A 15,372-nucleotide genomic window follows, 5' to 3' on the forward strand; every position below is an offset into this window, starting at 1 on the left:
GAGTTGGGCCATCAATGTTTTAAACTTGAACTCAACCCGATTACTTAACAAGTTACCTCTAGTTTGACTTTAAATTTGACCAAATTAGAACTAATTAACTCTTTAACATGACGTACACATATAAGAGTCCGGGGATGTAACTCTTTGAAAAAGCAACCTCAATTGTATGAAATTTTCATTGAGTTTTCACGTGTCTGGTCGCGTGTAGGTGCGCTCGACATACACCTGCAAGATTTCTTCAGTTTTTATTAAACATTAATGGATCCCGCATAAAACTAAAATTTACAAAAAATAAATAAATCATACTCATAGTTTTTGATCGATAAAAACCAGCAAAAAAAATCCTAATGAGGTTGCTCTAAGAGCAAGGAAATCAACATCATAAAAACGCGTCTACGCGCCCGAGTGGGCGCTCATTGTGCGCCTCACGTGCAAAACCTACTACTTTTTTTCTGGTGAGGCGCCGCTCATTGTGCGCCTCACGTGCAAAACCTACTACCACTAAAGAAATCTTTCATTTCCCGACGAAAATTTTAATGACGCTCTAGAAAACGTCGCTAAATATAACAATTTGTGACGATATATTAAATAACGTCACTATATATTTTGGTAGAGACAATAATTTTTTTTTTTGGTAATATTTGTTGACAAAATATAATTTTGTTGTCAGTAAATATATAGAATCAATGACGTTTTATAATAAACATCTATAAATGTTTTATTTAAAAAATCAATTTTAACATAAAACGTCAGGAAAAGTGAAAATATTTTTGCAGGAAAACTATTTATCCTTTGGCGCGATCTCATATATAAAATTTTACAGCCACAAATATTCCTCATTTACTCTAGTGAACCTTCCTTTTCTCCCAGTCAACCAGTATTACTCTCTTTGTCTCTCAATCTCTCCGTCTCTCGCAAACCCTAAAATCCTCTCAATCTCTCCGTCTCTCGCAAATCCTAAAATCCTAATCGCAAATCGCAACCCTCTCTGGCTTCTCTCCCTCGCTCTGTCTCTTAATCTCGTCAGTAAAGACATTTAGTGACACATTTTTATTTTTACCAACGTTTAAAAAACGTCGCTAAATGTTAATATTCTTGTAGTGTACTTTTCTTCTGGTGAGGCGCCGCTCATTGTGCGCCTCACGTGCAAAACCTACTACTTTTCTTCTGGTGAGGCACATTATACCTGCAAAAATTAAAGAAATAGTATGAGCACCTTAAACACCTTCCCTGGTCTCTCCTCCCTCTCCCACCTCCACATATACATTGTTATCTCAAAATTCACACTAAAATACACTAGTGTTGATGCTCTAAATCTAACCATTATAAGGAGTATTAATCATTCATTGTCCCCAAACACAGCTTTAACTTATTAATCTATCATTATTCTTGATTGTGGGAGAGCTATCAAAAATCAATGTTAGGGTGTATGAATTGTACATGAATTATAATTGGATTTGTCAATCAAAGATTAAGACGACACGCTTTACAGCGGTGTCACGTACTGTAGTAAAATATGTTGTTTCTCATCATGTGAGTTTCACTGCAGTAGCGCACTATTATCATTGTTTTTATTATTATTGCTGCCCATTTCACTCATTTCTATGCTCTCTAATGGCGATTTCTTCTCTTTCTCCAGTTAGTACACTTGTTCTTCTGCTTTCTTGTTTTCTTTCCTTATTACTTCTCTCGTCGGTTTTAGCCACCGGAGATGGAAGGAAAACGTTCATCGTTCACGTTCAGCGGGATGCTAAACCTTCGGTGTTTCAGACCCACGAGCACTGGTACGAGTCTTCACTCAAGACTCTTTCCGCCGGCGCCGATGACGACGGGGGTGGGGCCAATCGGATGATATATTCGTACGGCAATGTTTTTCATGGGTTTTCTGCGAAGATGTCTGCGTGGGAAGCTCAAAAGCTGGAGTCTTTGCCGGGGATTCTTGCGGTCATTCCGGAGCAAGTTAGGCGTTTGGAGACAACCAGGTCGCCGGAGTTTCTTGGGTTGACGAGGACGGACAGTGCTGGGCTGCTGAAGGAATCGGACTTCGGGTCGGACCTGGTTATTGGAGTTATAGATACTGGGATCTGGCCGGAGAGGAAGAGTTTTAGCGATGAAGATCTCGGGCCGGTGCCGGCGAAGTGGAAGGGTGAGTGCGTTGCCGGGAGGGGTTTTCCGGCGAGTTCTTGTAACCGGAAGCTGATTGGAGCGAGGTATTTTTTTAGCGGGTATGAAGCCACCAATGGGAAAATGAACGAGTCAACGGAGTACCGGTCTCCGCGAGACTCGGATGGGCATGGGACCCACACCGCCTCAATCGCCGCCGGCAGGTACGTATTTCCGGCGTCCACCCTAGGATACGCCCGCGGCGTCGCTGCTGGGATGGCTCCCAAGGCTCGCCTCGCCGTTTACAAAGTGTGCTGGATATTAGGCTGTTTCGACGCCGATATTCTCGCCGCATTTGACTACGCCGTCGCTGACGGCGTCGACGTTATCTCTCTCAGCGTCGGAGGAGTTGTGGTGCCGTACTACCTCGACGCAATTGCTATCGCCGCATTTGGCGCCTCAGACGCCGGAGTTTTCGTCTCCGCTTCCGCCGGGAACGGCGGCCCCGGTGGCCTCACAGTTACCAACATCGCGCCGTGGGTTACCACTGTCGGAGCGGGAACAATCGACCGTGACTTCCCGGCAGACGTGCAGCTAGGAAACGGAAAAATATTCCCCGGAATGAGCATCTACGGCGGCCCTTCTTTAACTCCTCACCGGCTTTATCCGCTAATCTACGCCGGAAGTGTCGGAAGTGACGGTTACTCGTCTTCACTGTGTCTTGACGGCTCTTTAGACCCTAACGTCGTTAACGGAAAAATAGTGTTATGTGACAGAGGTATCAATTCAAGAGCGGCGAAAGGGGAAGTGGTGAAAAGAGCCGGCGGAATCGCAATGATTTTAGCTAACGGCGTTTTTGACGGCGAAGGCTTGGTCGCTGACTGCCACGTGTTACCGGCAACGGCGGTGGGAGCAGCCGCCGGAGATGAAATAAGGAAATATATAAGCGTTGCTTCAAAGACCAAATCTCCACCAACCGCCACCATACAGTTCAGAGGGACCCGGCTCAATGTCCGGCCCGCACCCGTTGTGGCCTCATTCTCTGCCCGCGGGCCCAATCCGGAGACACCCGAAATTATCAAGCCCGATGTGATAGCTCCCGGGCTGAACATCCTCGCCGCTTGGCCCGACGGAGTCGGGCCGAGCGGAATCCCATCGGATAATCGCAGAACGGAATTCAACATTTTATCCGGCACCTCCATGGCCTGCCCTCATGTTTCCGGTCTAGCCGCGTTGCTAAATGCGGCCCACCCGGACTGGAGCCCGGCGGCGATCCGGTCCGCCCTGATGACGACGGCGTACACCGTCGACAACCGCGGCGAAGCAATGACGGACGAAAGCACCGGAAACTCATCCACCGTGATGGATTTCGGCTCCGGCCACGTCCACCCCCAGAAAGCCATGAATCCCGGCCTGGTCTACGACATATCCTCGTACGACTACGTCGATTTCCTCTGCAACTCCAACTACACCACCAAAAACATCCACGTCATCACCAGAAAATACGCCGATTGCCGCGGCGCCAAACGCGCCGGCCACGTCGGAAACCTCAACTACCCGTCATTCTCCGCCGTTTTCCAACAATACAGCAAGCACAAACTCTCCACCCACTTCATAAGAACAGTCACCAACGTCGGCGACCCAGACTCCGTCTACACCGTTTCCATCAACACCCCGCCCGGAACAACGGTGACGGTGGAGCCGGCGCGGCTGCCATTCCGACGAGTGGGCCAAAAACTCAACTTTCTCCTCCGGGTACAAACAGAAGAAGTGAAACTATCGCCGGGAAATTCCCGCGTCAGCAGTGGATCAATAACTTGGTCCGACGGAAAACACCAAGTTACTTCCCCAATAGTTGTCACATTGCAACAGCCACTCTAATCGACATTCCCGGGAATAGATCTATTCCATGAAATGGTATTAGTCATCTATTCCACGAACCAAACACGGTTTAAGGTTCATATGTGTTATATATATATATAATGTAGTATAAGCCCTGTGGACAGATATCAGACAGTACACTCTACTATCTGATCTGAGTTAGTAACTTTGTATTGGGTTTTCGTTTTGTAACAGTTCATAAGCTGAGCTGAGTTTGAGGGATGGATAATCTTTTCTTCTTTGTTGTAGAATGACAATGGATCTTTCAAGTATCTTGTGTAAAAAAAAATGTTGTTTTATGCTGAGACAAAGATCATGTCGTACGATGTTACCAGGCTTTCAATTTTTGTTTGTGGTTAAGACAGATAACGAAACACTTGTATCCCATGTTAATGGGTTGTGTTGATACTTGATACCATTTTACACTTTGTCAATTTAGGAAAATGGCATACAAAAACACATGAAATTAGATCTTAATTCATTTGGGCTTGGGGCAATATATGGCTTTTGATAAGCTGTATTACTCCGTATATACTATACAATATAATAAATATAATAAAGGTTACTAATGTTAAGGTTATAACGGAAATAAAAATGTATTAGTGTAATAGAATGCATTAAAGACTTGTTCCTTATAATCTCTCATCTTTTAAGTTTTTTCTTAACACTATTACATCTCATCGTTAAGTCATGATTAATTTGAATTAAAACTATGTTAATGTAATTGACTGCATCGATAACTTATACATTAGGCTTTCTTTATTGTACATTTACAAAAACTTTATAATTTTACCAATTTTCTTAATTTTGCCTACAACATTTCAATCCAAAAGATTTGGTATTTTTAAAAAACCTTTCTATGCTTTTTGTTGAACTGCATAATTTTCTATAGCATTGGTATATATAAAATTTTTAGCTTAAATATTGTGATTGTAAATATAGTCATTATATTATGGATTATATTTCATATGTAAGGTGGACCACTGACATAATATACATTTTTAAGCTATTAAAGATAAATTCTTTAAAGGTAAATTATTTAGTATATTGTCAAATAATGAACAATCAATACACAAATAATATAACTTTAATATATTAAAATGAACACATTTATTCATTACTCACATTATAATTTGCCAAATTCGAAAACCATTGTTATAGGCACCTTGGGCCCAACAATAATCTAGTGTAAAAGATTATGGGCCTGTTTTCCAGCCCAATGGTTGACTTGATTTTGCAAGGCCAGATTATGTTGATCCATTGGGCTTCTTCCGACTGGAAACCAAGTCAACACAAATCATTAACGTGTTTTCAACTAACAGTTTATGTGTATGTATATAAATAAATTGAATGCATATAACATGTTAACCAAGTTAGCATGGTGCGTATTATGCACGCGCCTTATTGAGCACGCTTTTGTGCTCAACACGCGAAAATGCCAGTTACTTTTTTCTTTTCTCTTTCAGCGCGGACTGCACTAAAAATCTAAATTTACAGGAAGGAAAACCAATGAAAAGCCATCTTCTCCATTTGTCAATAATCATCTACTTAAAATTTTCCTCTTGCAAAAAACAAGTCACTAATAGGGATGGCCTTAGATCAATTCATGGTCACCTACAGGTGCTAACTGCAACACGATGAGATAGAGTTTTACTACTTATACTTTCAAATCTTACTCCCTAATATGATTGGTTCTGATAATTTATTTTTTTCATGTGAGTCACAGTATAAATGTTTACATCAAAATTTTATGTGTAAAGTAAAAATTGAGAGTAGAAAATGAATGTACACGGATAAGAGCTGTGAAGATAGTTAATAATTTAACTTTATGAAGAATTATTATATATTGACAAGATAGTTTTAGTCCAGGTTTGATTATTTACTATCAGGCTTGAGTTGTTTATAGTCACGTTGGTGAATGGTGATTGAACTGGACCTGGTAGGAGTGATAGGTGAACAGACTCAAGTGGACAACAATTTTGTGACGTCAACGTTTTAAATACCATAGATTCAGAGGAAAGACGAATAAACATGATGCGATTGAGGTGGGACATATGTTTTTTTGTCATGGGCAATTAATTTGGTTTAAATGGGCCAAGCCTGTTACTTTCCACTTGCCCAACTTGTTTTCAGAAATGATTTGATTGGGGCCCATCTTCATTAAAGAGTTAAATTTTATTTTTAAGGGGTGTTTTGTTCAAGTTATATATTTTTTCTAATGTTACTAACTCTATTACATTGTAGTATCTGGTTAAACATACTTTCTCAACCTAATGAAGTATAAAAAGTCAACAACATCTCCACTGAGGTTTGATCTTATGACCTCCCACATAAGAGAGGTCACTACATGCCATCTGAAGATTATATTTGCTTGGGAATATAAGATTATCATATTTGGTTCGGGTTATATAATTTTTTCAGAGAATGTCACGTAACTTTTACATTAAGTTTTTAGCAATTGGACAGAAATGTAAGATACCCTTCTTAGGTAATATCACATTCCATTGTCTTATTATAATTTTGGACTTTTGACATTTTAATCAATTTGTCTTGTTATTGTTGTTTTATTTGCATACCTTAGTTTTAAACCAAACACAAGAATCTAACATTCCCTAAGGTAATATAGTTTGTAGTTTTTAATTTCAACAAATTTGATTATTGAATTGTATAAAATTTTGTAAATTAAATCATTTTAAAGGATTAAATTGATGAAATTTAAAAAATGTAGAAATTATCATTTTGGTCCCTAGAATGCTTTAATTGACAACATTTTAAACAATTAAATGATTAAATTGATTGAAATTAAAAATTATAGATTACATTAATAATTGAGAAACAATTAAGAAATCAAAATGGTGATTAACTCTATTAATAATGCAATTTGCCTTGCATAGTTGCTTGTTATTGTGGGGAAACCAATGAATTCATGTTGATGGTTGCATACAGGTGATTTGGTATTTAGTTTCAATTTGAATGGTTAACTTTGGCTTAAGTTATTGGCCCAAAGTTAATATAGTCTAAAATTTGAGGGATCTATTATCTTATTTATGGAAAGCATACGGGAAAATTTTTGGATCGAATTTACAATATTGTTTTTCTTATTATTTCGAAATTTTACATTCTTATGTTTAAGAAAATCAAATTGTGATTAATATTTGATTTGTCGTATTTCAGGTGATTCTTGAATAATAATTATAAGTAATAATGCATGATTAATAATTGACAATTATACTGTAGAATTACATTTAATGTGGTGGGCTCTTTATAAATATGAGACATTGATCCTTTCAGTTAATGAGCTGTTTATTGCATTATCGTAATTTACTTATTTACTATCCTGTTGGATTACAATAGAAAGCTAAAGGTGATGATGAGTGAGCTACTAGCGGTTCAAGACGAAGTGATTACGGGTTTTGTTGATAAGTGATAAGGATTACGGTTGCCCCACCCAACTACTACTACTTGCGCCCATTTATCATCATCACCTGCAACTTCTTATCCCATTTTCAATTCTCTCGCAATCTAACCGGGTTACGTTCTTCAATTCCTTTTTTCAAGTCGGCTAAGTATGTTATTCGATCGAGATGATGACAATGAATATGATAATATTGAATATTAAAAAGTGTTGAACCAAAATATAATCCCCTATGAAATTCGTTTGACCGTTATTTTGAATCAGAAGTTTTACAGTTTGACTTTTTAGTTGTATAAATTATATTTAGATTTTTCAATTTGAGACAGTCAGACAATTAAGTATGAGAAATCTAAACTAGTTTAATGTTGTGGATATACTTCACTCAAAATAACTTTTTCGGTTTTAGACAATCAACTATATATATTGTAGACTAGTTTAGGATCACATGTTAAGTTTCATTCAAAGCAATTTGATCGATTCGAGTCAATTGTTAATATAGTGTTATAGGGCGATTTCACCTATAGCAACCTTCTAGTGTGGAGCCAACCGGCTTGACAACCAAGACTGATTTAGAGTTATAGGGTTTAACTTCATCCATAATGACTTTTGGTTTAAATTGGTCAGCTATAGATTTAGGCTACTTTAAACTTATAAGATATGTTTTTACTCCGTGTACATTTAAATAATAAATGCAAACTTAAAAGAAACCCAAAAAAGAAAAAAAATAAAGGCACAAGTGTCAAATAGGCCCATCTACTACTGCGAAGTGCTCAATTCCCACCCTGAATTAAATTAAGTGTCAAATAAGTCTATTTACCAGCTAAAATTGTTCAATTAACTTTTTTTACAGGTTATCAATAGGTTGCCTGTTTAATTATTAAAATAAATAAATAAATAAAATAAAATAAAAGAATTATAAAAAAAAAAAAGTAATAACAGCCACCGGCTATCCTCGCCGGACAGCCGGTGGCTGCCCTTTCAAAGACAGCCGTGGCTGTCCGGCGAGGACAGCCGGACAGCCACGGCTGTCTAATATGAGGTCATGGCTATCCAGATATGAGAAAATATCACTTCTTCTCGAGTAAGCTAGCGCAGGTGAAGAAGTCAACAAATTCGCCATTAAAATCTCAAGCTTAGCTTATTAATGGATAACATCATATCAGCAACGAACAACAAAAGATAGATAGATAATGGATATGAGAAAGCTGCCGCAAGATGCCATTGAAGAGATCCTCTCGAGGTTGCCACCCAAACCACTAGGAAGATGCAAATGCGTTTCTAAATCCTGGCACGATTTAATCTCTAGTAGAAATTTTGTGAAAAACATCTCGATCGAACCCTGTCCAATCCCCCCGACAACCCTTTCAGAATCCTCACGTATTGGTGCTATGAGTCGCCGTCCGCCCTCACATCCGCCCCAGACTCCGATGATGTCTTGGTGGACCTCGACGATCCTCTCGGCCCCGAGGAACCGTGGCTGTTTTTTTTTTTTTTTTAAATTTAAATTATTTTATTTTATTTATTTATTTTAATAATTAAATATGCAACCGGTTGGTAACCTGTAAAAAAGACTAAATAACCTGTAAAAAAGGTTAATTGAACAAATTTAACTAGTAGATAGATCTATTTGACATTTAATTAAGTTCAGGGTGGGAATTGAACACTTCACAGTAATAGATAGGCCTATTTGACACTTGTACCAAAAATAAAGGTTTTCAACGGTAAATGTTGGACTATGAATTTCAGAAAACAGGTTAGTAGTTAACGGTCAATATATTACCTGAATAATAATTTCTCATTCCTGACTTTACGCACGTTACAAACGACTGGGATGCGTGTTAGTAAGACTAAGAAGGGTTTGGTTAGAGTAGTTATTAATTTTTAATTAAAATTTATTTAATAATTAAGATTAATTATGATCCACCGCTCTCTAATTCTTATTAGGAAAAAATCCAATATTTTGTATACTTAAAAGAGTACTAGTTTAAGCATTTTTTTTTGGACGTGATTTTCATTAATTGAGTTTTTATGAATTGACTCACTTCACAACTAATTAAATATTAACTATTAAGACTACGTGGTCTAATGGTATCTAGGTTTGATTTTCATTTGGAAGATTGTGAGTTCAAGCTTTAATACTAAATTAAGAATTATATTACTTCATAAAATTTATACAAAGCTCTTTCTAAGTTGGTCGACCAATTCTGCGATCTAACTAAGTGCGAAAAATTTCAATTCTTCAATTATGACTAAAAGGTAAATTTATGTATTTAATTATTTAAAATATAAATTTAATTTATCAATTATCATTTAAGAGATATATTTTATTTTTCAAATGACTAAATCAATTAGCAATATATCAATTGGTAATATGACAAATTTGATCGTAAAAATCAAATTTGTTATTTTGATAATAAATAAAAGATTTAGCAAATATATATCAAATATATGATAATTGTTCATTTTCATAATGAAAGTTTTAGAATAATAATGAATTAAATGTACTAAAAATATTATTTTTCTCTATTTTTATTTTTACCCCGTCCAAGTAACATTGATTGGAAAATACATTTTTTTTATTAGAAATGCCATAATAAAATGAAAGTTACTGAGAATTTACCGTTTTACCCAGTCGCTTTTACCAATTTAAAAGAGATATATAAAAGCCGGCTCCTGGAACCTAAAACCCCCCAAATATTTCCCGAAAAAAGAATTACTTTCTTTCTTTCTCCCATCATTTCCAAGAAAATCTCTGAAAAAAGCTTTCTTTTGATTCAAAGCAAGAAATCATGTGTGGAGGTGCTATAATCTCCGATATCATACCGCCCAGCCGGTCGTCGCGCCGGCTCACCGCCGATTTGCTCTGGGGACCCGCTGATCTGAGCAGCAACAACGGCGGGAAGAAGAAGAACCGCAACAGCAACTCGTCTGGAAGCTTCTACTCCAGGCCCTCGCGATCTGGTATCACCGACATCGATAATGACTTCGAAGCTGATTTTCAGCACTTTAAGGACTACTCTGATGTTGAGGTTGAAGAGGTGGATGCCAAGCCCTTCGATTTCTCCGCTTCCAAGCAGCCTGGATTCTCTTCTGGTAAATTTTCTATTTCACCTCATTCTAGGTCAAGTTTATTCTTTTGTTAATTTTCCGGTGGTCTTGAGCATATGTTTTGTTACTTTGGGTGGATTTTCCGCTGATAAGGGTTATATCTGTGTTAATTTATCACCTATCATTTCTATGTGTGCTCATTTCACTGAAGATTAAAATAATTAAAAAATTTCCCCTTATTTTCATTACCATTTGTAGGATTTTTGGGATAATTTGTACTGATGGTTGATTTCAGGTTCAAGTTAATATTTTTTTTGGCTAAGTTAACTGCTTGCTTGATATTTTGGTCAAAATTTCCATCTAGTATCTATTCTCCCTGTGTTTATATCCTTTTAGAAAAGTAGTAGTCCTTGGGAAATTTTTGAAGGGGATAAACTGAAAAAAGAGAGAATTGTGAATTTGTCTATAGATTGAATATATGTTTGATGTTTAGAAAAAACTAGTGGATTGCCAACTCTACTTTGAGATGAGAAGTTGTGATGTTTTTCAGTATATGACTTTCACCATTTATGCATTGATAATACAAAAAGCTGTTTGAATACGTGCTTCTTTGAGGAATAATGAAAAGATAGTGCCTTGAATTTCATGGCTGCTTCCAAGTTGTTTTAAATCATTGTTGGATTTCATGGGTTTACTGGATGTATGTGATGCTGCTATTAACAAAAATTTTTGTGTCCTTTTATACATGAAGGCTCCAACTCTGATTTAACCAAGGATGCTGACAAGTCCTCAAAGAGGAAAAGGAAGAATCAGTACAGGGGTATCCGACAGCGTCCTTGGGGTAAATGGGCTGCTGAGATACGTGATCCTGTGAAAGGTGTCCGTGTCTGGCTTGGAACTTTCAACACTGCTGAAGAGGCTGCAAGAGCTTATGATGTTGAGGCTCGAAGGATCAGGGGCAAGAAAGCTAAGGTTAATTTTCCTGATGAAGCTCCAATATCTGGGTGCAATGTTAAGCCGAATGCTAGGAAAGTGCTTCAAAAGGAGAGTTCACAGCCTGACATGTCTTTCACGAATATGTTGGAAAATGTGTACTATGAACCTCTGAACTCGCTGGATGAGAAACCACTAACAAAACAGAATGAAATCATAGATGCTTATGCTGCTCCAGGAGATATGAGTCACACATCGTATGCCCCATCTGATACTGCCAACCTCTTCTTCAACTCTGAGGAAGGAAGCAATTCTTTTGGCTGTTCTGAGTTGGGGTGGGGAGACCTTAGTTCAAGGACTCCAGAAATATCATCTGTATTGTCAGCTGCTGTGGAAGCTGATGAAGCTCTATTTGCAGAGGAAGCCAACCAGGCAAAGAAACTGAAGTCTAGCTCTGAAAATTTGGTGGCTTCTGATGGAAACACTGTCAACAAACTATCTGATGAACTCTCGGCTTTTGAAGCAGAGATGAAGTTATTCCAGATCCCATATCTCGAGGGAAACTGGGAAGCATCCATTGACACCTTCCTCAACGGAGATGCAACACAGGATGGTGGAAACGCCATGGACCTCTGGTCCTTCGACTATGCTCCAACCTTAATGGGGAATGAATTCTAGTCAGCAGAATTTCTCCCCTTACTAGCATTTCGTGAATAAGGCTTCATGTGAGTAAAAGCTTGATAACTGTACTGCTGTTTAATTAGAAAAATTTTATGCCCCCGGAATGGAACTTGATCTGTTTATGTTTCGTATAGGTTGGCTTATGTTTGCTGAAGACTACAGACAGCTCAAACATGTTTGAACCATGACGAGTGCGTGCTTAGGGGAGTAAATATTTTTCGGTTTTAATGAAACTCTCGAGACTTTAAATTGAAGCTGTTTAAAATTTGGTGATGTCTGTTAGTCTGTAAGGATGATGAACTAAAAAGAACAATAATTTTCCTCCTTTATTTATATCCTGTTGCCATTTATATCAGTTTTGTACTCTGCACAAATGGAGATTGTTCATTTCATCTTCTCTTTCCCTTCATTAGTCTTGTGTTTTTGCCAACCTAGTTAATAGTTATCCATGTACAGTTAGACAGTTAAGCAAATAATATTGCCATCTTTTATGACTCGTGGGTGAATTCTACATGACTATTCTCATTCTTGAAAAATGGTGCCATGTGTTGCTGTGAATTTGGGTGAAAGATGAAAAGTGGAATCTTTCCACCATGGTGGGTGAGGGGTAAGTAGGTAAATTCCACTCATTGTTGTTTTTGTGGTTGGTGTGACGTATGATGGTGATGGGGGTGGGGCTGAAAATGTTAGCTGGAGATTATGGAGATTATGGAAGTGAAGGGTGATCTGAGCCGCCTACCCCACACTGCAGTCTGCAGATTTTTTGAATTGCGTAATCAGTGTGTGTGGGTTCAGATCAGTGAGTGGCTCTCTCGAGTTCTCGTGATTCTTCTTTTCCTGTTTATATATCCCGTGTTGTTCTCAAAATGATATAAATCATGATAACTTAACTGAACACGGGAATTTAATTTTTACTTATTGCACGTAATGAGTCTATTCATTGTGACCAAATGAGCTGTCCATGCGGGCCTGTTTATATCTCCCCTTCTCCTCTTTAGTGGCCTCACCATCATTTTCCAGCTTTATGGTTAAGCTGTAATGGATTTACCATTATTAATTTGGTTAAAAATCAATATAAATGTTTAGTTAATTAGTTTTTTTGTAACTTCACAATGTTAAAATTTAAAATAAGTTCGAAACAACTTTTTGAATTAGCTTATTGAAGAAAAAAATTATACCAAACAGCTATTAGCTAACAGTTCTTTTTTCTACAATCAGCTAATGTTATCAACTAGTTATACTCTCTAATTAACTCAATTAGCTAACATTCATGTACTAAACAGGGCTTATATGAAAAAGTTGACCCAGTTTACTTTGTGCATAAGAATTCTAATTCAAACCCAAACTCTCAATGTTTGTGACAGAAATTAAACTTTCACACAATTTTTGAAACATGACTTGAATGATATTTCTCATGCATTAACTAATGCCATGAGAGCTAAATTGTAGATTCTTTCCCTCACAAAGTCGGCCTAGCTTTAAGGAGTCTCACGAGTATGAATTTACTTGAAGAAAGGAATAGGATCGGAAAGCCCTGTTCCCAAAGCAAAACATCAAATTCTCATCATCCCAACACACAAATACAAACCATTTCTCTTTTCCACTTTAATCTAAACATCATTAGCCTAATTAGGACATACAGTACAGTTACCATGAACCTGCAAACAAGATCATCATCCAATGTTGTCTTCATGTTTCCAGCAATTCTTCCATGCATTCTCCTTCAAAAGATGCTCCCTTTTCCTCTCCATTTTCGTTCTCGCCATAACCCTAATCCTAGGATCCACTGCACTTGTCATCATCTTCATCCTCAAGCCCCACCAGCCTGCTTTCTCCCTTCAAGCCATAAGACTTGAGTCCTACAAACTCGACGTCTCAACCGACCTCTTCGTCTCGTCGGTTGTTTCTCTTACGTTGATGGCCGGAAATCCTAACAAGTTCGGCGTGGGGTTTAGCCCCACTGTGCTTCATTTGTTGTACCAAAGCGAGGACATAGGAATGGTGGTTGTGCCTGGGTTTTATCAGCCTGCTCACAGCAAGAATTTGACGTTTGAGACAGAAGCAGTGTTCCAATGCGTTAATGTTAGTGAGATTCTTTCTGGGATTTCGCGAAACTCGAGAAATAATGATCCTTTTCAGGCGTCAATTGTAGGTGATGTTGTGGCCGAGGTCAGGCTTCTTCATGTCCACCTGCCAAAGTTCAAGGTCAGTGCTCTACGTACTGCTCTGCATGCATGCATAGTAATCATTTTTCGTGTTTCTAAACATACCATTTTAAATTTTGCCTTAATTGTAATTTTTCTTTTAAAGATTTAACATGGGTTATTTGCAGTTAGCTTTGGAGTGTAATATAAGTATTGATCAAAGCTCTTTTATGTATAGTGTTGAAGCACTTCACAATATGAAGGCAGTGAAAAATCACACGGTACATAAATACACAATTTACCCATATATATACTTTTTTTTTTTTTTTACTTATACTGATTTTTGTTTATTACTCTGTAAAATTTGAAGATATCTCTTCCAATCAATTGGCAAAGCTTCTCCAAGGAGTGTTCCATAGCGGTTTACATTTAACATTATGAAGCATGCACTACACGTCCGCAAGTGAATAAAATTGAAGCAATTTATCCATTTTTATTTTATTTTAATTTTAATTTATCGAAAATTGATGGGGTAGTATTATGTCAATATTATTGTCCACACAAGTTGTTTGGACCATATTTTGTATATTGTAAAATAATGTACATTCAGTATAAAAATAATATATATTATATTCAGGGGATGTACATTATTTTTGTACTGAGTGTACATTATATTATATAATATACATACAGTACAAAAATAATATACATTTAATATATTAAAATTTTATTTTTTATTATGGTCTACATAACATTGTGTGGACTATAATTTACCGTATTATGTGGCCCGTCAAATTCATTGAACCTAGAAGTTAAGTCCAAGACCATGCGACGGATAACGAATTGGCCCATGGACAAAAGGTGACGAAATTGTTTTGATCTTCTTCTCTAGCAGTCTAGCTACTTGATTTTTTTTTTTTAATTATATGTTTTACATTAAAAAATAAATAAAATTCATAGCTCTCACATAAAACACAAACATCAATCATGGTGAATTCATTCACAAGCTGTCCCCACTTATAATTGGCCTCAATTTTATGTAATTAAGAAAATAAATATTATTGTTCTGAAAGGGTAGTTGAGTTGTTTGGTACATAATTCTTATATCAAAATGTCACGATTTTAATTTTAATTTTTGATAATACTTTCTTGATTTTTACACAATAA

The 15,372-nt window shown here is 37.2% G+C and overlaps 3 protein-coding genes across 3 annotated transcripts; all 3 read left to right on the forward strand.

The window, feature by feature from the left end:
- Positions 1–1,521: 1,521 nt before the first annotated feature.
- LOC109188314 (subtilisin-like protease SBT1.5) lies at positions 1,522–4,295 on the forward strand. Its single transcript, XM_019338939.1, has one exon. It carries the CDS (start codon positions 1,615–1,617, stop codon positions 3,982–3,984), a length of 2,370 nt encoding a protein of 789 aa, XP_019194484.1. The 5' UTR covers positions 1,522–1,614; the 3' UTR covers positions 3,985–4,295.
- A 367-nt stretch (positions 4,296–4,662) lies between these two features.
- LOC109188270 lies at positions 4,663–14,737 on the forward strand. Its single transcript, XM_019338869.1, has 4 exons — positions 4,663–4,666; positions 13,731–14,266; positions 14,394–14,486; positions 14,576–14,737. The coding sequence occupies exons 2-4, from the start codon at positions 13,742–13,744 to the stop codon at positions 14,636–14,638; spliced, it is 681 nt and encodes a 226-aa protein (XP_019194414.1). The 5' UTR covers positions 4,663–4,666; positions 13,731–13,741; the 3' UTR covers positions 14,639–14,737.
- Positions 10,070–12,411, forward strand: LOC109188269 (ethylene-responsive transcription factor RAP2-12). Its single transcript, XM_019338868.1, has 3 exons — positions 10,070–10,492; positions 11,199–12,105; positions 12,196–12,411. Exons 1-2 carry the CDS (start codon positions 10,189–10,191, stop codon positions 12,056–12,058), a joined length of 1,164 nt encoding a protein of 387 aa, XP_019194413.1. The 5' UTR covers positions 10,070–10,188; the 3' UTR covers positions 12,059–12,105; positions 12,196–12,411.
- Positions 14,738–15,372: the final 635 nt, after the last annotated feature.

This window comes from Ipomoea nil, unplaced genomic scaffold, assembly GCF_001879475.1.
Source record: "Ipomoea nil cultivar Tokyo-kokei standard unplaced genomic scaffold, Asagao_1.1 scaffold1421, whole genome shotgun sequence".
In the NCBI taxonomy this organism is placed as follows: Eukaryota; Viridiplantae; Streptophyta; class Magnoliopsida; order Solanales; family Convolvulaceae; genus Ipomoea; species Ipomoea nil.